Genomic DNA, 22,073 nt, shown 5'->3' with positions numbered 1-22,073 from the left:
TCTCTTGACAACCTTTTATAGAAGCAGGGCGTGGGCTGCTGTGGTTCCCCTTGCTTTCCCTGCAGCAGGTTCGGGTTATATCTGTGTTGTGTCACGGTCATCTTATGTAGAGTGTGTAGAAGATAAATTGTGTAGGATGGTTTGGACAGGCCTGATCCTGCCTGGGGCAGGGGTTGGGCTAGCTGTGATCTCTGGAGGTCCCTGCCAGCCCGACTTCTCCGCCATGGATAAGGCCATTCATGAATGAGGTGATAGCACTATGACCTGGACAACACCAGGTCCTCACTTTTGCTCCCCTCTTGACTATGGGGAATATACTGGAGCTCTTCTCAGGGAGCTCAGGAAGGCCACAGCAGGTTGGATCCAGTCTCTTTGAGATCTATCTGATCTATTTGAGATCTATCCTCTCTGAGATCCGTGCTGAGATCTATTGGAATCGCATGGAAGATCTGATGTGCTTTGAGCCCAGCGAAAATCAGATTTGAAGCCCCCTCAAGTCCTGCCCGGCCCACTCAGGGCACTAACCACCAGCGTTGCCAAGTCTTAAATATGAAGTTATCATACTGGAAGCTCAAAATCACTGTATTTTCTGAAAAACCGTCGTACACTTAAAAAAATATGCAACTAAGCATGCAAATACATCTTCTTATTTACTTTATATCGCTCACTGGAACTTGCCAGTGAGTGAGTGAGGACACTAGCAGCAAAGGCAAAAGGTGGTTAAAACTCCCTGAGAGGGACTTAGTTGCCTCAGAAATTATCCATTCACATATATATACAATAGCTATCTATCTACATATATATGTGTGTGTGTATACATACATATATATGCACACAAATATATATATATATATGTGGCGTTTCATTTAAATCATGGGGAAATGTTCATTGGAGCTTTTTGGGCTTTTACACACACACACACTCTCTCTTTCTCTCTGGGTGTTTTATTTAAACCTCAGAGAATCTCTTTATTTTAACCGAAAACCGGGGACTTTTTGAACCCTAGGGAACCAGGATCCCTGCCCGTGCCCCACCCGCCTGGAGCCCCCAGGCCGTGCCGCTACGGCCCTCCAGGCCTGAGCCGCCCGCGCTGCCCGGCAGGGGGCGCGCGGCGTGAGGCGCTGCCCGCTTCGGCCGCTCTTGCCCGGCGTGTCCTCGGCGGCGGCGGCGGCCAATCCAATCAGCGGGGCGCACCCGGAAGCGCGGGGGGTGCGGAGCCGCACGTGGGTGCCCCCCGCCCGCCGCCATGTGGCCGCTGCTGTGGGCCACGCTGCGCACCTATGCGCCCTACGTGACGTTCCCCGTGGCCCTCGTGGTGGGCGCCGTGGGCTACCACGTGGAGCAGCTGGTGCGCGGGCCGCAGCCGCCGGCCGCCGACGACGAGCGCAGCATCGCGGAGCGGCGGGAGGAGCGGGCGCTGCGCGAGATGCCGGCCCACGACCCCACGTGCGTCCGCAGCCTCAAGGACCGGCTCGAGTTCGCCCCGCGCGCCGTGCTCGACCGCAACCGCCCGGGGGGCGCCTAGGCCCGCCCGCGCCGCTGCCAGGAGGGGCCGAGCCGGACTGAACTCCTGTGAGAGCCTGGGGATAGCCCTGCCCCCTCCCCCCCGCCCGGGCTGGGGCGGAGCGACGCTGGGCACACGGCTCCTGCGCTTATTTAATCTGAAGGGGATAAGATTTGGGGTGGGGGGTCGATAGCAGCCTTCAGCTCCCTGCAGGGCTTGAAAGAGGAGGGTGCAGGGCTGCTCTCAGTGGCGGCAGGTGACGGAAGGAGCAATGGGCTCGTTGTTGGATATTAGGACGAGTTTTTAGGCGACCCAGAGAGGCGGTGGGATCTCTCTTTGTGGAGGCTTTTAAGACCCACCTAAACAAGGCCCTTGGCTGGGATGATGTAGATGGGGCTGGTCCTGCTCTGCGCAGGGGGGTGCGCTAGATGTGAGCTTCCGAGGTCCCTTCCCACCCAAGTCTCCTGTGTTGCATGTAGGAGGCGACGACTGGGCGGGGGGTCGGCCTGCGAGACACCGCGCTGAGGGGGAGGAGGGCCCGGTGGGTCTCTGTGTCTGCTTCGTCCGGCCGTGGGTCCAGGGGTTGCTGCACGGAGAGCCTGGCTGCAAGGGCCGGGCTTAAATTCGTCCTCCCGGTCAAGGGCGCAGTGGGTGGGGGTGGCCTGGAAGTGACGCTGCCCCCAGTGAATGTCCTTGGCGGAGGAATGTGACTCAGCTGTCTCCCTCCTCCAGGGCTTGTTGTCACCAGGCTCGGGGCTTTGGGGTGGCTCAGGGGAGGATGGCTGCATGCAAGCCTGGCCTGGGGGTTCGGGCTCTTCTTGTGTCTTGCCCCAAACATCCTGAGCATGTCTGGGCCTCGCTGTTCGGCTGAAGGCCGTGGTGCTGTGAGGGGATACCCTGAAGATTGTGGCCTAGTTGGGTATCGGGCTTTCCCAGGAACTGTTTTTCCCACCCCCTCCCCACAACCAGCAGCTGCTTTGAACAGTGGTCAGCCTCAGCCCTTTCCCCGTCCCTTTCTTATCTGGGAGGGGAACATCTTCCCAACAGCAGGGAAGCTGTTTTGTATGATTGGGATGGGGGGTCCTACCCTGCCAAGCTGACCCCCCTGGGGTAGCTTGGAGCAGTCGAACCCAAATCCAGGGAGTGCAAATGCTTGAAATCCAGGCACCAACCCTCTGGCCCTGCCAGGGCGCTTGCAGGGGATGCTGAGGCAGGGCTGCCATCAAGTGGCGGTGAGGGGCATCCTTTTCCGAAGGAGAGGGGTCAGCGGCCGCAGTAAAGGGCTGGTTTAGGAAGAAGCACAGAGTGCTGCCTTTCTGCACAACAGCTAGGAACTGCAGCCTTCCCTTCTTTCCAGGTCCAGGATTGAGGCTTTGAGCCTTTTGCCTGTCATCCCCAGGCTCCCTGTATGCAGAAATGCAGCTGCGTCTGGAGAGGGAGGTCATTCCCTTCTGGTCTGCGCACAATCTCTGCTCAACAGCTGGGACACGGGACGTTTTACTCCAAGGCTGGTGGACCCCCATCGCCCTTGTAGAGGGCCTGTAATAGCCACACCGCATGGATTCAGCCTCACAACTCAAGGATCTCACTCCTCCAGCAGAAGAGACGCCGCTCAGTTTCTCTGCCCAGGAGGATCTGCCTTGACTGCTGGCCTAGTTGGCAGAAGTGCTGAGGCCTGCATCTCCCGCTGAAATTAAAGGGTATGCATGTGGAAAATGGGTCGGTGTGTGTGCGTTTGGATCGGGCACAGGGCTGCACGTGTGGGTGGCTCTCCAGTAGACGTATGGCTGGGGAAGGCTGTTCCCTGGAGCCTGGTCCATTTGGAGGAGCAGTGAGGTGGCTGAGGCAGGACTGTTTCCCGGTGGATGGTGCTCGTGGGCTGGGGCACAGAGTCTGCTCGAAGCTCAACCTAAGAACGCAGCTGGCACTACAACCCTCTGGGGTCTGAAGCATGTGCTTGCTGTGGCGTTTTGAAGGAACTCCCTGAAGTGCTTCCTGGAGGCTGGCTGTGAGCAGAAGCCTTGGCACCAGCCACTCCAAAGGGGAGAGCCTCGAGCTGTCCTGGGAGGAAGCTCTCAGTGTCAAGGGCTGCCATGATCCGATCTGCCTGGGAGGAGGAGGAGGGGATCTGGCCCTCTGAGGACACTCCCAGCAAAGGATGTGGAATCTGGTGTGGCCTCCCTTGGGTGCCGGGGGCTGGCACCAGCTGTGGACTTGGCTTAAAACATCTGCGCGTGAGCCTGGCTGTTGTGGGCAGAGGGGAGGCTCCTCTGCTGCAGCCTTATCTTATCTCTGTCTCTCTGGACCTTGACTTCATCTCCAGCACGTGACTTTGGGCTGGGATTCAGACCTGGGTTCACTTCCCCGCTCCACCATGGACCTGCTGGTTGACCTTAGCCAGGCATTTTGCCGCTCAGTGCCTCAGTTTCCCTCATCCATGGGAAAGAGGGTGCATCACCGGCCTCTTGGCTTTACAAGAGGAAAAGTACCAGATGGGAGCTGGGGGTGAGGAGAAATGGGTCATGAGCTGCAAGAGAGGGAAGGGAATGGGCTGGGTTTGGGATGAGCTTCCTTTTGCTTGACCAGCTTGGGGTATAAGCTGTAGTAGGACATGACCCTGCTCTTGCTAACGGCTGCACGTGGGTCCAGACTGGCAGAACTGTGGCTTCTGATAGCTGTTGAGACCAAGTCACCGAATGCCCCAGGGGCTGCGAGCTGGCCGTGGTACAGCTGCTAATGTTTCCTTGCTCCTGGAGCCTTCCCTTAATGCTGGCCTGGCCATCCTCCCGCCTGGCTGGAGGCAGCCGTGCTGTCCCGCAGCACATGAGGCCCCAAGGTCACCAGCCAGTTCAGCGCTCTGCCTTGCGCCAGCCCCATTTCCTTGAGCGCCGTGGGGTGAGAGGTCACCCCGGTTCCCACAGATGTTCTGTGGTAATGGCTGAGGGAGCAGCCAGCCAGAGCGTGGAGCCTGTGCTTGACAGCTTTATTAGCAGCCCTCGCTGGCTGTGTTTATCTGCTGCACTTGCTTGTGCATTGCTCCCGCATGGGGCTGTAATAGCGCTTTGGCCTTCAGCACTCAAGTCTGGGTGCTTTATGAGCCCTCCCGTCCCCTGCCCCCTCCCAGGTTTTAATGGAGGAAGGGAAACTGAGGCACAGGGCGCAACAGTAATGTACCCATAGTTGTGCAGCCAGCCATTGGTAGCACAGAGCGGGGACTGCAAATCCTGCTCCTGGCTTTGCACCCGCAGCTTTTTGTGGGTGCAAGGCTCACGTCTCTTCGTGCCCTGCTGCGCCACCAGCACCTCCTGTGTAAGCAGCTCAAGCCCTCAGATGATGGGGGTGCCTGCCATGGCAGAGCTGCGTGGCACCTTGCTGGGCCCTGCGTTTCCTCAGGCTTCTCTCTGCTGTTGCCTCGTGGCCCCTGCCATCCCCTGGTCTGTGGGGGAGCTAACTCTCCAGGCTTGTCTTTAATGGGAGCAGTTTGCCCTGGGCCCAGCCCAGCAAGGGGCGTGATCTACAGCCTTTGGGCCTTCTCCTTGTGCTGAAATGGAGGGCATGAGGCTAACTGGTGCCTGCTGAGGCTCAGGTCCTGTGTCCTAGTCTCTCTGGGGGACTCCCAACTTGGGGCCAGAGGCAGTTGTGTCATCACTGGCTGCTCCTTCTCAGACCAGGGCTCCAGGATTGACATATGCCCTGGCCCTGTGGTCCTGCCCCCTGAAGAGATGAAGGGGATGGGGGTGCCCTTTCCTTGTCCCCTGGCAATGACACCAAGTGACTAATCGCCTCCTTACAGTAGCAGTTATATTCATGACAACCAAAGCACTACAGAGAACCACTTGTCCTAAAACAGACTACGTGCCTGCTTAGCTCCTTGGGCATCTTACTGCCTTAAGCAGGGAGCTCCCAGTTGGTTAAACACTGCTGTAGACCCTCTGCCCTGGGATCTCTGCCGTCTGGCTAGCAGAGGTGGTTCCTGTAAGCCTCAGAGCATTTCTCCCGAAACCCTGAAGCAGGAAAAAAAAGGTCTTTCAGCACCCCAGGCTCCTTTTGTTCGCTCTGTTTCCTGAAGACCGAGGGGTTCTCTAAACTTCTGAGAGCCTGTTGTTTCCCAGCATTGGCTACTCAGACTTGCATCTTGTTGGAGACAGGATCCTCGCTATTGGCCTCTTCCCCCATTGTCTTGCAGTCACCCCCTGAGTATTTGTGCAGAGGGGCCATTGTGTTGCTTCTCAGACTTTCTCTGAAGCTTCAACAATAGATCAGTACTGGGAAGTCTTATAGTCCCGTATCCAAACATTGAGCGTCTCTGATCAGATTGCATGTGCGGTTCAGGACCAAACGGCGCGGTGCTCTTGGGGCACTGTGCAGCCATTCTGCCTCGGCTGCACCCCACGTGCGTTAATGCAGCAATCTGTTCAAGCGGTTCGTGGGCCAGGCAGGTATCACCTGCATGTTACATGGGGAAACTGAGGCACAGAGTAGAGAAGTGACTTGGCCCCAGGACGGCTGTGACAGAGATGACTCTCCTGAGCTCCCCTTTCAAAAACACCCTTCCTCCCATTGAATCCCAACAATGCCCTGAACAATTGGGGATTGTCTGGGGGAGATTATTCAGCGAACCCACTCGGGGGAGGGGAAGCGAGCGCTGGGCAGTGACTAATGGGAAATAAAAAGGGAAACGGGGGTCGAATGAGCTGGATTTTTTTGCTCTACATTTGCTGGATCTTGCCTTTCCACCTGCCTCCCTCCTCCACTGCAGGGCTGCTATGTGGACAATCGGTTATGCTGTCATCACACTGCTCCATTAGGGCAGCTGGGCCAGGCTGCTAGGCCCTTTTGGAAGGGCTTCAGAGGACGTTTCCAGCAGCAGAGGCCACGGCTGAGGCCTCAGATCTGCATGGCAGCCCTGAAGCAGCAGCCCGAAATACCAGGGGTGGAAAGGGGAGTGTGAGCTGCAGCCTGGTTCCCTTCCAGCTTCTGGTGGTAGGAGTTTCCCTGTCTCTCGGGGAAAGCCCGTCGCAGAAAGGATCTCCTGTTGCTGTTGGGATCAAGTCCTGTTGCTGTTGAAGTGCAGCCACCCCTGGGCTGGTTGAAATGTTACTGCAATGGCTAGCTTTGTCCCTTCATGAGCATCAGAGACATGGGCATAAGGAGGCAATGGCTGTGAGGGGCTTTTTGCTCCTCTGATGGCAGCCGCCTGCATTATTTATCAGCCTGGCTGCTGTCCTGCACATGTTGCTGGGGCTGGGGCTGATAAGGCTTGAGAGGCCTCTTCTCTGTAACCTACAGCAAACCTTTTCAGCTTGCTTTGCAGAGCTGCTGCTGAGTCCTGTGGCGAAGTCCACTACCTGCCTGCCCGAGAAACTGGCTCAAGTGGCACAGCGGGCCTGTGCTGGCTTGGTGCTGACCCCTGCCTTGTCCCAGGTCTCAGTGCACCCGAGGACAGGATCCTGGGACCTTGCCCTGGCAAACTGAAGTGCCAGCAGCTGTGGGGTAAGCAGCTGGGCTGGTTGCGAGGCCCGGGGCTGGGATGCAGCGTGTTCCCCACTGAGATGCGCGAGTGGCTTCCTCTCACCACAGGTGCTGTAGGTCAGCTGTAGCAGCAGGGGTCTGCTGGAGTCCCTGAGCTCGGCTCCCCTTTGCAGCGCGTCTTTCCAGGACTTCCACAAAGGCAGGGCAGGCTAATTACATCAGCCTTACAGAGAGGAAAGCTGAAGGCTTTGTCGGATGTTACACTTTGCACATGTTAAGTGCACTTATGACATGAGTCTGTGTGTTCAAGCAGTAAAATGTACTACGTGTGCTCATATGGCAAAGTTAGGACGTTTTGTGGGAGGAGCGTCGCATTAACTAGCCCACATTCTGCTATCATCTGACTGCTCTAAAGAGATAAAAGGAGCAATTTGTGATCCCAGGTCTGGGGCTGCTGATTGTTGGGCCCAGCCTTAGGACTGCACCAGAGTCTCAAACTGGCTCTGATCGTAGGATCCAGCACTTCTGTCAGGCTTGGCTCCCCGGGCCTCCATCCACCCTGGGTGGCAGAGTCCAGGCTTAGCAGAACTCCCTGTGAGGCTTGTGGGTTGGGAGATTTGTAGTAATAATTACTGAAAGACTGCACAGAGTGGGTTCTGGCTTTTAACGTGGCATGCTAATGCTTACTACAGTTTCAGTAAGCCACCAAGACAAGGCCCTGAGGTGCAGCTGGGGGCAGTCACTTGCCCCACCTCACTCCCCTTCGGTCAGTGCCATGGCCGAGAGCAGCAGGCGGGTAAGCTGGGGCTTGTGGCCCCGACGGTAGCAGCCTGTGGGGTTGTTTATTGGGGCAGTTGGCAAACCTGTTTCTGCCCCCACACCCAGTCAGTGCCCTTCACTCTGTATACGTGGCGTGTGCTTGGCCATGAAACTGCCCCCTTGCTAAAGCACCTGCTTGCACTTCTATAGTTTCGTAGATGTAGGGTTGGAAGGGACCTATTAGATCATTGAATCTGACCCCCTGCCCTGGGCAGGAATGAGTGCTGGGGTCGGATGACCTCAGCCAGGTGTCCAATCTCCTTTTAAACACCTCCGGGGAAGGGAAAAACACCACCTCCCTTAGAAGCATAGTCCATATTTTGGCAACCCTCATTGTAAAGAATTTTTTCCTGATGTCCAGTCTGAATTTGCTTTCTTCCAGTTTGTGGCCATTATTTCTAGTTACCTCGATGGGCGCCCTGGTAGACACTGCATCCCCTATTTCTCGCTGCCTCCCATGGATGAGTTTGTAGGCGGGCATGAAATCACCTCTCCACCTCCTCTTGCGGAGGCTGAAGAGGTTCAGGTCTCCCGATCGGTCCACATAAGGTTTTTTCTGTAGGCCTTTAACCAGATGAGTGGCCCTCCTCTGAACCCTCTCCAAGCCATCCACATCCCTTCTGAAGTGCGGTGCCCAAAACTGGACGCAGCTCTCCAGCTGCGGCTTCACCAACGCCGCATAGAGGGGAAGCATCACCTCCCTGCACCTGTTCGTGATGCACCTACTTATGCAAGAAAGGGTGTGGGTAGCTTTACTTACTACCACGTTACACTGGTGACTCATGTTCATTTTGGACATCTCCAAGATCCCTGTCCGCAGTTGCTACTTAGAGCAGTGCCTCCCCGGCTGTAGGATTGTTGATGTTTCTTCCTCCCCAGGTGCAACACATGACACTTATCCTTGTTAAACTGCATCCTGTTGTGTTTGGCCCATTTTCCCAACCTGTCCAAATCAGCCTGAATTCGATCCCTGCCGTCTAGTTTGTGTCCCTCCCCACATAGTTTGGTGTTAGAAAACTTGGACAGGGTGCTTTCTACTCCCTCGTCCAAGTCACTAATGAAGATAGTGAATAGTACAGGTCCCAGGACAGGCCTTGCGGGACTCTGCTGCCTACAGTTCTCCAGGCAGAAACCAACCTGTCCACCACCACTCTCTGGGTGCGTCCCATGACCCAATTTCTACCCACTGGACTGTGTAATAATCTACAATGCAACTGTTTGTTTATAAGAATTGGGTGTGACGCTGTGTCAAAGGCCTTATTAAAATCTAAGTAAATAGCATCTACCTCTATTCCTTCATCCAAGCATTTTGTGACCTGGTCATAAAATGCAACCAGGTTAGTCAGGCAGGATCTGCCTGCTATGAACCCATGCTGATTGCCCCTTAGCATCATTTTACCCGTTGGTCCCCCACAAGTGTGATCCTTAACAATTTTCTCAAAGGTCTTGCCATGGATAGAGGTGAGACTAACCAGCCTGTAGTTACCCGGTTCCTCCTTCCTCCCCTTCTTGAAAATAGGGACCACGCTGGCCCATTTCCAGTCTTCCAGGACCTGTCCTGAGCAACATGAGTGCTCAAACAGTTGTGCCAGCGGCTCCGCTATGACCTCAGCCAATTCCCAAAGTACCCTAGGATGAAGATCATCAGGACCTGTTGACTTAAATACATTCAACCCCTCCAGGTGCCCCTTTACTAGGTCAGCACAAACAGTGGGAGGGTTGGTATCTATACTGGGCTCACCTAAGGTCCCAATGGGATGCATATTTGTATTCGTGTCCAGGAACACGGATGCAAAGAAATCATTTAGAAGCTCTGCTTTGGCCATCCTATCTGTTACCAGTTGCCCTAGTTCATCCTGAAGGGGCCCTAAGTTACCCTGCGCCTTCTTTTTGCTTCCTTAATGACTTTTTGTTATCCTTAACTTTTGCTGCCAGCCTAAGCTCCATTTCCACATTGGCTTTCCTCAGTGCTTCCCTGCAAGCTCGAGCCAAGCAGGTACACTCTCCTTGGTGGCAGCCCCCTGCTTCCACAGCCTGTAGGCATCTTTTTTTGCCTCCAGGCTCTCTTGGATTCCCCTGCTTCAGCAAGAGGGTTTCTTTGCTTGTTTGCCCCCTTTTCTAAGTACCGGGATGGTCCTTTTCTGTGCCTGTAGGATTAGTCCCTTGAGAAATGCCCACTCTTCCTGGACTTTGTTCATTGCCCCTAGTTTGCTGTTTCTGCCGAGCGTTCAACCCACACGCCTCAGATGCAGGTGGCTGGACGGGGGTGCTTGGATCAGGCAGCTGTTTTTGGAGGCAGGGTGGAGGGGAGTGAATAGTGGAGCTGGTGCTGATAGTGCTGGGTGACGCAGCCTGGTCCCAGCAGGGCATACGAGGCCCCCTCCTCTGATGGAGTGGCGCTTCATCCCTCTGCAGAGACAACCAGGGACATCAGACATCTGCCTCTGGGCTCCTTATAGCCATGTGCTCTTTGCTGCTAGGTTGGGCGCAGCCCCCTTTCTCCCTGACTGTCAGCAGCTGTTGCTGAGATGAAGGCATCAGCTGGCCCGGGCACACCTGGCTCAGATGTTGCCTGCACCCCTGCAAGGCCAGGCTTTGGTCATAGCACACATATGGTGGGGGAAGTCCTGTGAGATCATAGCCAGGCCCCTGGCCAGCAATAGGACTGGAGATCTCTTCCCCACATGCAGGATGCAGCTGATGGCAAGGGGCCTGGCTGCAGTGTGGTGCTGAGCAGCCCGGGGCTCTGGGTAGATGCAGGCTTGGTGTGAACAACAGCCTGCATTGCTTTGCACAGCAAAAGAGCTGCTAACAGGCAGAAGCAGCAGCACGTAGCCTTTCTTTCCAGCCAGGCCTGCAGTTGTCCCTGCCCCTGCCTCTGCACCCAGGGCTCTGGTCTCTCTGGCTGGGGCACTGCACAGCTGAGCAGGCTTGGGAAGTGCTTGGGAAGTAGCCCCCGGTGGGTCCGCCAGCACAGACAGCCTACCTGCTGGGGATGGAGCAGGCCAAGGCCTTGTCTCTAGTGCTGCCTCAGCCCATTGTGCAGGGGAAGAACAAGATTCACCAGAGGGGCTGTTCCAGGGACCTGCACTAGATCAGCCCTGCTGCTGCTCTGCGGTAGGCAGCGAGTTGGGCCAGGGCCTCAATACCCCGCTCCATCCACTCCCCTACAGACCCCAAGGCATGGCTGGGGTGCAGCCTCTTTCCTGGGCACTAAACCCACTCATGCCCCCAAGCTGCTGGTGGCTTGGCGGGCTCCTTTGCTGAGCTGCAGGCCCCGTGCAAGGCACCCCCAGTGCCCACGGCCCAGGCAGCACCTAAGCCAAAGGAACTGCAGCAAAGCAGGATGTCCTACACATCCCCAGGGGAACTGCTCGCTCCTCGGCCTCTCTTCCCTTTGAGCTGCGGGGAGGCGTATCTGGTTCCCAGGCTCTGATCTGCCCTTTGCCATGAGCTTGTGGGAATCTTTTCCCAGCCTCCTCCTTCCCTTTCTCTGCAAGACCCTTTTGCCTGTTACAGTCCCCATGGCCCAGGCATGCCTGCATCTTGCTGCCCCTCTGTCCCAGCCATCGAGAGGAGCGATGCCATATTTAAGATGTTTGGTACTCTGGGGTGGGGTCTGGCCTGGGTAGGGCCCTCCTACACCCCTGGAGCCCAACCCTCTGCTAACTGATGGAGCAAGGCTGGGCAGGGCGTAGGTGAGGCTGGAGCTAGACCTTGGGGCTTTTATTCAAGGAGAGTTTTAAGATGCATCTTCAAACACTTCGTGGCAGGTATCTGGCAGGTGCCCGTGTCCTTCGCTTGTGCTCTCCCACGGTTTCCTCCGTATCATCCCTGTGTGGATCCGTTTCAACCCCGGGGATCATTCTCTTAAGTCTTGGGGTCGGGGAGGAGCCTGCTGCCAACCCGGCTGGGATCGTGCATGGATGCCGTGTGGCATCCATGAGGCAGGTAGTTCTCTCCCTTGCAGAGAGCTGCACCTGGAGACAGGTGCCTAGCCTGGGATGAGTTACTTGTTTGGGACCCAGGAGTCCTGGGTCCTGGCCCCTGGCTCTATTCGCATGCTCCTTCCTGGAGCTGGGGGCTGACCCCAGCAGAACTGGGTTCCTTCCTTCTGATCTGATTTTGGGCATCACTTCTCTCTGAGCTCCCACGAGCCCTAATGCCCGCCCCCCCGCTCTCGCTGACCCACTCCTACTCCCTTTTACTACCTCGTCCAAACCAGCCCTGCTCCCCTCCCAAGGTCAGCAGTCCTGACACCCCTGTCTGAGCCCTACACAGCAATGCCTTGTGCTACCTTCCTGCTATCTGCAGCCTTCAGTATAATGGAGCTGTTGGGGGGGCTAGGGGGTGATTTTGGGGGCAGATGTGATACCTTGGGGTGCTGTGAGCCTCCATCCCCTGCCCCCCCAAGCATTCCTCGCTCTGAGGAAGTGTCTGGAGGTGACTGACAATATCAGGATGCGGGAAGTTGCAGAGGCTATTGAGCCACTTCTTCCGGCCTCGGCGTTCTCACACATTCGTCAGGAGGGCCGGGCCAGCCCAATGGGCCGAGAAGGGCCCTGGCATTGTCTGGGCTAGCGCAGAGCGCTATATATAACCCCCCCGCCGGTGGGGAGCGGGCTGGGGGGGAGGGATTGTTTGGGGCTTGCTTTCCTCTCTTCTGAATTGTTGGCAGGGGAGCCGATCGTGCCTGGGATCCCGCTCCGGTGACGCGGGCTTGTTATTGCTCCAAGCACAATAGGAGGCCTGTGGGGTGGGCACAGCTTGCCCAGGTCCCGTCTCCACGTGGGCAGGTGCTGGCGTCTTGGAGGGGCCACTGGGACCTGGGGAGGGGGAGCAAGAGAGACAGGGCAAGCCGAGGCCTCCAAGGACCTGTGTGTGCGGACGCGGCAGGGACTCAGAGTGACGTTAATGGTGCTTGACTCGTCATGGTGAGATGGGGCTGGGTGGGTGGGGGGTGCTCAGGGTCTGGGTTGGTTGGTTGGTGGGATCAGGGGGCTGGGTGCTCAGGTCTGGAGGGAGGAGGGGAGAGATCAGGGTCCTGGTTTTCAGTCCTGGCTCAGAGAGCAGAATGGAGTCCAAGCAGGGTGTGGGTCCTAGCCTCCTGTGCCTCAGTTTACCACCTAGTTGGAATAGGGTGTAAAAGCCTCCCCTCTCCACCAGCTTGTGGGAGGTGGGCAAGGCTGGGATTTCTAGGGAAGGGCTGGTCTGGGCTCCAGCATGAGGTCTGAGTGGGCCTCGTGGTACTGCAGGGGCCATGGTGAGTGTTGGGGCTGGCCTACCCCCTGCCTGCTACCTGCCCCTGCTGGGTCATGCCACCTGCCCTGGGGCGGCGAGCCCGGCAGGGGTCACGGCAATAGAGGAAAAGGAAACAAGCCACTCGCTGACGGCATAGCCCTGGGGAGCCCGCCAGACAGGAAGACTTGGCGGACTGGTGCCTCCTTCGGGGCAGGGCAGCTGGCCTACGCAGGGCCCTGTTTGCAAGAGCACCCTGCAGTGCTGTGTTTGCAGCCCATGCTCCCAGGCTGATGGAGCACCCTGTGGGTGTCTGCTATCCTTTCTGGCCACCTTCCAGGCTGTGTCCCCAACCCGCATCCCCTCCTTTGCAAGGGTGGCAGCTTGGTACATCTGGCCCAGCCCAGAGCTGGTACAGGGGGTCCAGTAGCTCTGGGGAGCCGTGTGCTGCTCCAGCCCAGGGCAATTGTTCTTGAACAAAGCCGAGTGTGGCGGGGCAGGCCAGGCCTCCTGCTCCCCCCACCGTCCCCTCCTCCTTTGGCTGCTCCTTGTAGATTCCAGCCGGGTTTTTCCTGCGAGTAACCTGATTTGGAAGCTCCTTATAACGGGAATGACTAAAAATAACCATGCTGGTGTCCTGCCAGCCACAGGGCCCTGCCTGTTGGAGGGGCCGGGGACATGGCTTACCTGCCGGCCTCCCTCCCCTCCCTGGCCCTTCTCTTCCTTCCCATGGCCCGGCAACCGGGCAAAGCTCTGCCAGGCTCCTGGCTTGGCTCCATGTGCCTTCAGGTCTCACCTGCCTTTGGGCTCAGTGAGGAGACCAGCTGAATCCACGGGGACAGATGCTGCTCTGGCACCAGTGGTATATATAGCAGGGTCACAGGATTGTGGGCCTGATGCTTAGAGGAGCTTCTCTCCCTGCCCCCCCCCATGATTGCAGTTTGGGAGTGCCCCGGGTCCCAATAAAACAAGCTCTAGGGGATGGGAAGGGGGGGGTGGTAGGGCACTTTCTGAGCAGTCAATGGCTGTGGAGGAGAAGGCTCTTGCACCCACAGCCTGTGGGCTGCAGTGGGACAAGCAGGTTGATGGCATGGGAGCAGCAAGATTGGGGACAACAAGGGGTCTTGCACTCCCATGGTTGACATCTGTAAGCCTGAGCAGTACCTACCTGGGCAGGATTGGGCCCTGAGAGGTCTGAGGGGTTCCCACAGGCAGATGCACAACTCACTTATATGCCAGCCAGGCCTGGGCTCTAGGTATTTCAAAGGCCCTTGGCTCTGCAGCACAGCCCCCTGCCTCCCAAGGTTTAGGGGCAGGACAGGGAGCAAACCCAGACCTCCCCTTGGCCCATCCCATTGGGACCAGAGCTGCTGCTGAGGTCCGGCTGGGTGCAGGGCTGGGGACAGCGATGGGGCGCCAGGTCCTACAGGCTGGACAGAGCCAGCCATGCCAGGGACTCACCTTAGGTTGGGGATTCACTGGAGGGCACTTGGGCTGGCATGCAGCAGCCACACACTGAGCCACGAGGCTCTTATGTCTCAGAGCATGGGCACTGCCTAGGCAGGAGCTCACTGAGCCAGGCCTTTGGAGCATCCCTTAGGGAATCCCACCCCAATCCCCCACCCTTGTGCTGGAGGCCCAGTGTGCAGCAGAGCCCAGCCAGGCCAAGGCTCGAGGGCTCTTCCTCTGAGAAAGGGCAGGCCAGAGCATCCCCAGAGCCACAGAGGAAGTGCTGCCGTCAGCCTGTGGCTCCAGCTTGCCAGGCCTGGGGAAGGGAGGGGCGGGGAGGTGTGCAGCGGAGCCAGCCCTTAACTTGACAGCTCCGACTCCTGCCTGCTTCTGCAAAGGCACTTTGTTCATGCTGCCGCCCCAATCCTGGTGCAGCGGGACTGGTGTCAGCTCACTCGCACAGGTGAGGGATATGCCTTGGAGACAGCGAGAGGGGCTGTGTCCCTTGGGTGCCCCCTTCCCCCCCCGCCACCTGCAGGCGCCCAAAGACACACAGAAGGAAAGAAATCAATGCTTCTAATGAGGTGCTCACTCCCATCAAAACAGAAATGCGCATGCATGCATGCACACGGAAATAGGCACTGAGGCACTTACACATATACTTAAGATCTATAGACAGACACACACACCTACACCCCCTACCCCAGGGAAATGGATACTCTTGAGGCATTTACACACACATGCACGCACACACACATTGTCTCTCATATGCATGCACCCGCACCCACAAACACGCAGTCTCTCTCTCTGACACATATGCACACAGACACACATGTGCACATTGTCTCTCATATTCACACACCTGCAACTGCAAACACACGCATTTTCTTTCTCTGCCTCTGTCTCATATACAGACACACACGTACACAGGTATGCACACATTGGCTCTCTTATGGACACCTGCACCTGCAAACATATGCACATGCTCTGTTTCTCTCTGACACACACACACACGCATGCGCACACATATTGTCTCTCATAGTCCCACATCTGCAACTGCAAACATGCTTGCGCACACTCTCTGTCTCTCACACACACGTTCTCTCATTCTCCTTGCTTGCCCACTCTCATATTCACATACGCAAGTGTGTGTGCATGCAGCTGCAGAGCCGTGGGTTACTTTGTGAACCCCAGCCCCACTGACTGCTGACCCCTCTGGGTAGAAGCCCATCCGTTCCCAGCAGCCTCTGCAAGCCGTTGTCTCCTGCACCGAGCAGACAAGTGTTTCCGTTCCCATCAGGCCATCCTGTCCTAGAGTTCCTCAAGCTCCCACTGCACTGGTTTAAAAAAAATCTGTGCATTTCTTTTTCCTCCCTCCAGTCCTCTCAGCTCTTTCTAATCCCCTTGTGGCCATTTGTCCCAGAGCCTGGGAGCCACTGTACAGTCCAGGACCCGCCGGCACTGAAATATCCTTGCTTATCTGTTTATTTAGCTGGCAAAAAATAAAGTCTCATTGCTGTGCTGCAGGGAGCAATAGGGGGAGCATAGGAAATAGCAGCCTCAGAGCGGGTCCGGATAGCAAAGACGGGCGGGGAGGGCAGCTGTGGCATGGGGAATGCTATTGCACCCGAGATCACCGTTAGAAATGAGCTGTGGGCAGGCGGAGAAGCCTATAGGGAAAATACGTTGCTAGGGATGAAGCAGGGTCCTGTAGGACTCTACTGGGGGGCTCGCAGAAGGAGTCAAGACTTGAAGGGCTAGCGAGGGCTTAGGGAGCCTTCCTTTCACACCCTGCAGCAATTCTCCCTTCAGCTTCCCCAGCAAGTCCACCCCATACTGGGGAAGTGATCACAGCCATCCTGCTCCAGGACCCTCCCGTAGGGACATGGGTGGCGGTCCCTGAAAGAAGCCAACCTCAGCTAGACTGTGGTGCCAGGTGCTGTGGTAAGAGAAAGCACGTCCTTGCCCCGCAGAGCTTGCAACCCGAATAAGGTAGAAAAAGCGTGGGAGAAAAGTTGTACCATTACCTCCATGTAGGGGTCTTAGGGTAAGGAGCCTGATGTGTCTGAAGGCAGTGGGAGAGCTGGGAATTTGCAGGGAATGCCTGAATGACATGCGGACCTGCCGGGCATCTATGCATGGGGTTTGCCTCCAGTCATTGAATTCACAGGTGCATTGCAATAGTGGGCCGTACTAGGGCAGCTCTGGGAGGCACCTCCAACTCAGTCCCAGTGTGCTAGGTACAATAATGACAACCCCTGACCAAGGCGCTTGCCATGAGGGTTAGCCAAAGAGTACAGTACAACCCCCTCGAAGGGGGAGACCCTCATCCCTCCCCTGACCCTTTCGGCAGGTGAAAGCACAACAATGGTGCAGAAGGGAGCTTCTTACCTGGCTTCCAGCCAGGGCAGCAGTTGCCTGTAGCAGGAGCTGTAGAAGACAGCTGTAAAGCTGCTCTCCAAGGACTCCCATCCAAGGGTTGGCTTTAGACAAGCCACTTGGTCTACTGAAGCTACTGAAGCTACTCTGGCCTGTGACTGGGATGGCATAAAGCCATCTTCATAGATGCTGAGGTTGGAAGGGACCTCAACACATCACCGAGTCTGACCCCCTGCCTAGGCAGGAAAGAGCCTGTCCAGCTTTCTCTTAAAGACCCGCAGGGCAGGGCAGAGCACCACCTCCCTTGGAAGCCCATTCTAAATTTTGGGCATCCTTGCCGTGAAGAAGTTTTTTCCTGATATCTAGCCTAAATCTGCTCTCTGTCAGTTTGTGACCATTGCTTCTTCATCCCAAGGAGCCTTGGCAGTGAGTTCAGCGCAGCACAGACAGTCATCCAGCATACTCTGTAAGCCCTGTGAAAGAGAGAGGTGTTATTAGATTGGCTTTACAGATGGGCCGTGGTGGCGTTGTCCCTGTGATGGCCCAGGGAACAGGAGAGCAGCAGGGTTTGTTGGATAATCTCTTTTATCGGACCAACTGACAGGGACGTCCAACAATCTTTGAGCCACAAAGTGCCCTCCCTCAGCTTGGGAAAAGCTGCGGAGACGGCTAAATGCCCGGTAGTTACAGATGGAGAAACCAAGTGGGGTCATGCTTGGCTTACGGTCACAGAGGAGGTTTGAAGCAGAGATGGACATAGACTCCTGCCCAATTTCTGCTCCATCCCAGCCACTCTTCCATGGCTCTTCCACCACTGCTGCCTCCCCGCTGAGGGCATGGGCTGGTTGTCTGGAGGTGGCGGCTGAGCTGGAGCGGCTGACCTGGGCCCGTGGCATCCCAGAGGGAGTTTCTGACGGTGCTTATCCTGCACCACATGCTTTGTTTGGTATTTTCTGGGTGGTGTTATCAAGAAGCCCATTTCCTGATCGCAGAAAAGAATGGACAGTCTAGGGGAGGAACTCATTCCAGTGGCCCACCCCAGGCTATCGCACAAAGGCTTGCCTTATCACTGCTGAAAACTCAGGAACAGGGACAATTTAGCTTGCAGAAGGGCTCAGAAGGGAAACAAAACTCACCAGCTGTAATGGGGAGAAAGCCTGTGATTGTTCATGAGTCCAAACTTTGCTTGCACAGTAAGCGCTGGGGGGGGATGCTCTGTGGATTTGAGGCCAGCATCTTTTTTCTGCATAGGATGTGCCTTTTGAACATGATTCATTGTTTGATCCACACCCCCTCGAGAAGGGTCGTGGGATTACTGTTAATGTGGCAGTTACTGTGTTTAATTATAATTATAGCAGCCATGAGGGTCTGAGCTCTAAGTAGTGAACGGTCGGATGTGGCTTTTTCTCAACATCAGTGTAACGGTGTTTGGCAGCACAAACAGGTTCACTGGCTGGGGCTGGAGGATCTCCAGTTGCTTTGTTAGCTAGCATCGCCAGCTATGTGATGGGGAAGCTGAGGTGCAGTAGTGGGGGGAGGTTGGCCTTGACTTTTCTCCAAGTCCTTGGAAAAAGGTAGACCACCCCCACTTCATCTTGGCTGGGCTCCCGTCGGGAATCTGATCTCAGAAGACTGTGCTGTGGCTGTCACCTCACAGGTATTTCTATGTGATCTTGTGTCACGTGGCAACAGAAACCAGTAAAAGTCAGGTGTGAAGGAATAGGGGCCAGTGGAGAGCCACCAGCAGAGAACAGGCTGGAAATGGAGGTGTCTTATAGTCAAATATGCCTTCCTTGGTGGCCAGCAGCGTGGCATAGCCCGGTTTCCGGCTGCAACCTTCCCTGCAATCCTTCCACGTAGAGTGGCCATAAGGCACTTGTGCCCCAGCAGTGCAGTGCACCAGACCATTGCGGGCCCTGCTCTGACTTCCATACACATATATGAGGTCCTAACTGATATTACCTGGAGGGCCTTAGGGGCCTACACACCACCTGAGTCCAGTTTGGAGCCTTAGAGGTTGATTAGGAGTTGCCCCTCAAGCAAGGCTGCTGTGCACTTTTCTGACTGCCAATGTCAGACCAGCCATCAGCAGCTTCTGCTCAGGGGAGGGCAGCAACTGGCCCGTGGACACTTGGCTTGGATGTTCTCTGCAAGGCCAGGCTCTTGTCATAGTGGTAGAGGTAGGGGGGAGTCCTTTGAGATCATTGCCAGGCCAGGCCAAAGGCAGGGCTGGAGGTCTCATCCCCAAACAGGGGGTATAGGCATGCCCTCCCATGCCTCAAAGGGCACTGACCAGCTCCCAAAGCCCAAGCGAGGGGCTTACTGGACTGCTTCCCTGGACTTCAGAGGTTAAACATGGGCCCCTGGGGCTGGGATTCATAACAGGCAGCAGGTGAATGGTGTTGACACCAGCAAATAGGAAAGATGGAAGGGGGCACATGTCTGGAAGCCCACCACTCCTTCAGACGTGGTCACCAACTCAGGCCTGTGGGCAGGTGATGGTGGAACGGGGATTCACCACTTGAAACTGAGCCTGCAAAAGGAGCTCCTCTTTTTGTCTAGTTTCTGAGGGACCACGGCACAGGCTCAAGAAGCCAGCTGCTTTTCACCCAAAGGGCTTTGCACCTGTCCGGCCTGCTTCCTAGCACAGTGCCCTAAGCGGCAGGCTATAGGCAAGGCAACAAAGATGGTTAAAGCTTGACTCCGGACCAGCTCTAAATACAAGAGCCCTGAGGCCAGCAGGAGCTGTCACGTGAAGTGCCTCTGTAGCATAATGATTAGGGCATGGGTCAGGGGAGGGAGACCTGGATCTGGTCCCTGCCTCCTGGGATCTCCTCACTGGCTAAGAGCAGAACCAGCCCTCCAGCTGGGCCTCAAACCAAGGACTTCTCACCTGTCTGCTCTCTCCAACAGGCTACATATTCAGCCTTCTCTACTAAAGGAACGCTTTAGCATGCAGCGTGCTGCAACAGGGACCTGGGGTCAGGTTTCCACGTGCAGGGGACCTGGCTCTGAAAGACCAGCGCAGGCCAGACCTATTGTGTGCATCTCTCCTGGATTTACTTGGTGAGTCAGTGGGTTCTTCTCCCCCCCAGTTCCTCTGTTTCCCTATTGCCCTTGGTCTCTTAGATCCCTGTGGGGATTGCTGCTCACCTTACCGCTACCTGCATCTGCTATATGACTTGAAACAGTGCTGCCCACCCCTGCCTGCTTCCATGGATGCCCAGCAGCAGTCCTGCTTCTCCGCCACCACCTCCTCTGGGAAGCCTGCCTGCTGACTCAGACCCACGCCGCGCTTCACTGGCAGATTCTCCCCCACCCCCTGCAACCTGGCCCGTGTGAAGGGGAATAGTGAGTGATTTCTTTCCCATCACCTTATCAGCTGAAAACTTTTATTTGCACAAGAGCCACCCACCCTCCTTCTAGGAAAACACACATGCATGTGACACCAGCCGAAAAGGGCCAGAGCCCTCATTGCCTCCTTGGCTCCCGACCCAACCCCTGGAAACAGTCTGCTGCGCGAATTAACTCCTGTGTGTTGTTCTTGGAGTGCAATGAAGGCTGCTTCCTCCAGCTGTGCAAGCCCCTGGCCATGCCTGGGGCAGCGCAGGGCAGCCTTGTCATAACAGACAAACAATAGCACTGCTGAGGCCGTTATTATTGCAGCCGCGGCCCAGGGAGCGCGCAGGTCGGGACAGGGACGTCTGCAGGTTCCAGGCAAGGGGCTCTTTGCTGTCTTGTTTTCCACCTTGCTGGCTGGCGGGCCGGGGAAGAGCGTGATGCTCTGGCCCTGCCAATGAAAATATTAGTTCCAGGAGCAAAAACACCGAGCAACCCAAATAATAAAGCGCAGACTAAGCAGCAGGGCTGCCAAGGGCCCCGGCGGGCGGAGGGGCCTGCATTGTTACCTTTCACTCGAGCATTTCCTCTCCTGTCAGCATGACCCGACTCCTCTCATGACACTGCTGAGGTGGTTTAAGAAAGCACCTAGTGAGGTCTGGCGCCCTGCTGAGGCTGCAGAGTCTGGCTCCAGTCCCATCTACTCTCCACGGGTGCCCAGGGGCTTTGCCCTGCTACAGCAGCTGACAGCAGGGATGCTCCAGGCCAGGCTCTGTACAACCACAGCGAGGGGTCGTTACCCCAGAGAAGGGGCAGCCTCGAGGGACCAGAGAGGAGGGTGGGAGAAGGCGCGGACGCTTGGGGAACGGAGGCACGGGGGGATTCGACACCTACCCCAGCAGTCCCAGGGAGTCTGCCGCAGAGCTGGGACCTGACCGCTGCTCTCAGCTCCGTGCAGGAACCGTGAGACCAGCTGCCCTTTTGTGGGGAAGGCAGAAACACCGAAGCCACCAAGCCTGGTGTAGCCTCCCTCTGCCAACGTCTGGTGCCCCAGCACTCGGAGCTACAGGAAGACAACCGGATCAGAAGACAGCAACGAGGACAGCAGCAGCGACCGCAGCAGCAAGTCCTCCGGCAAAAGCAACCGTGAATGAACTGAGTTTTAAACTCCGTATTCGGGGATCAGACTAAAAGACAGGGTTGGAGGAAGATGAAACCTTGCAGATGGGTGTGTGGCAGCGCAATTCTGCGGGTGGGTATATTGTGATGGGTGCGAGGGTGTTCCCTGGTCGGTTAAGTAGGTAATGAGCGGTGACCAGAAGGTATATGTGTGTGTGTGTGTGTGTGTGTATATGGATAGATAGATATAGATAGATATAGATATATTTAAAAAACCCCAACAACTTGGGTCTATGGGAACCGAAGCACAGAGGTGCTCTGTCCTGACGGCATCAGAAAGCACTAGTTTTCCACCTCACACAAGAGATGCCTGCCTCCCTCTGGGCACTATGGTGGGCATAGGTTCCCAGGGCAAGGCCTAGCCAGGGGCTCACACCAGCTCTGCACAGCACTCTGCTATGGCCGAGGGGACACAGGGCTGTGAGGATGAAAGGGAGGAAGCAGCAGGGTCAAGGCAGAGCTGCTCAGTATAGGTGGCCCTTTGAAAAACCAGCCCGTTCTCTTCCACCTGTAACAACAGAGCCCCAAGAAAAGGGCTTTCTGCTACTACCCCAGCCCTGAAATGCCAGCATGGCTGTGCGGGGAGGGGGACTGCAGCTCACAGCTGCTCACCCCACATTGGCAGAGCGATTCAATAAAGAGCCACCCTGATTTCTCATGCCAGCCCCCTGCTTTCCACGCTGCTCAGGGTATT

At 56.4% G+C, this 22,073-nt stretch overlaps 1 protein-coding gene across 5 annotated transcripts; it reads left to right on the top strand.

Moving 5' to 3' along the window:
• Positions 1–1,161: 1,161 nt before the first annotated feature.
• SMIM12 (small integral membrane protein 12) lies at positions 1,162–21,261 on the top strand. Of its 5 annotated transcripts, XM_090056858.1 has the most exons (5): positions 1,163–1,446; positions 2,862–3,204; positions 19,775–19,927; positions 20,053–20,212; positions 21,149–21,261. In XM_090056858.1, the coding sequence occupies exons 1-2, from the start codon at positions 1,247–1,249 to the stop codon at positions 3,193–3,195; spliced, it is 534 nt and encodes a 177-aa protein (XP_089912984.1). In that variant the 5' UTR covers positions 1,163–1,246; the 3' UTR covers positions 3,196–3,204; positions 19,775–19,927; positions 20,053–20,212; positions 21,149–21,261. The 5 variants fall into 5 exon arrangements, with proteins under 5 accessions (XP_089912986.1, XP_089912984.1, XP_089912985.1 ...); XM_090056860.1 differs by lacking the exon at positions 21,149–21,261 and having other exon boundaries at positions 1,162–1,446; positions 2,904–3,204; positions 20,053–20,185; XM_090056862.1 differs by lacking the exon at positions 21,149–21,261 and having other exon boundaries at positions 1,176–1,572; positions 2,904–3,204; positions 20,053–20,185.
• The last annotated feature ends 812 nt before the right edge of the window (positions 21,262–22,073 follow it).

Source organism: Crocodylus siamensis, chromosome 7 (assembly GCF_052110815.1).
Source record: "Crocodylus siamensis isolate JL-2025a chromosome 7, ASM5211081v1, whole genome shotgun sequence".
Lineage (NCBI taxonomy): Eukaryota > Metazoa > Chordata > Crocodylia > Crocodylidae > Crocodylus > Crocodylus siamensis.
Note: the sequence above shows the minus strand (reverse complement) of the source record. Positions and strands in the feature narration are given on the sequence as shown.

Bases quoted from the DNA above. Each gene is read 5' to 3' on its own strand.
- SMIM12 (XM_090056858.1), top strand. From the start codon at position 1,247: ATGTGGCCGCTGCTGTGGGCCACGCTGCGCACCTATGCGCCCTACGTG. The intron at 1,447-2,861 runs GTGCGTCCGCAG...CCTTCTTTCCAG, and splicing joins ATGCCGGCCCACGACCCCAC to GTCCAGGATTGAGGCTTTGA.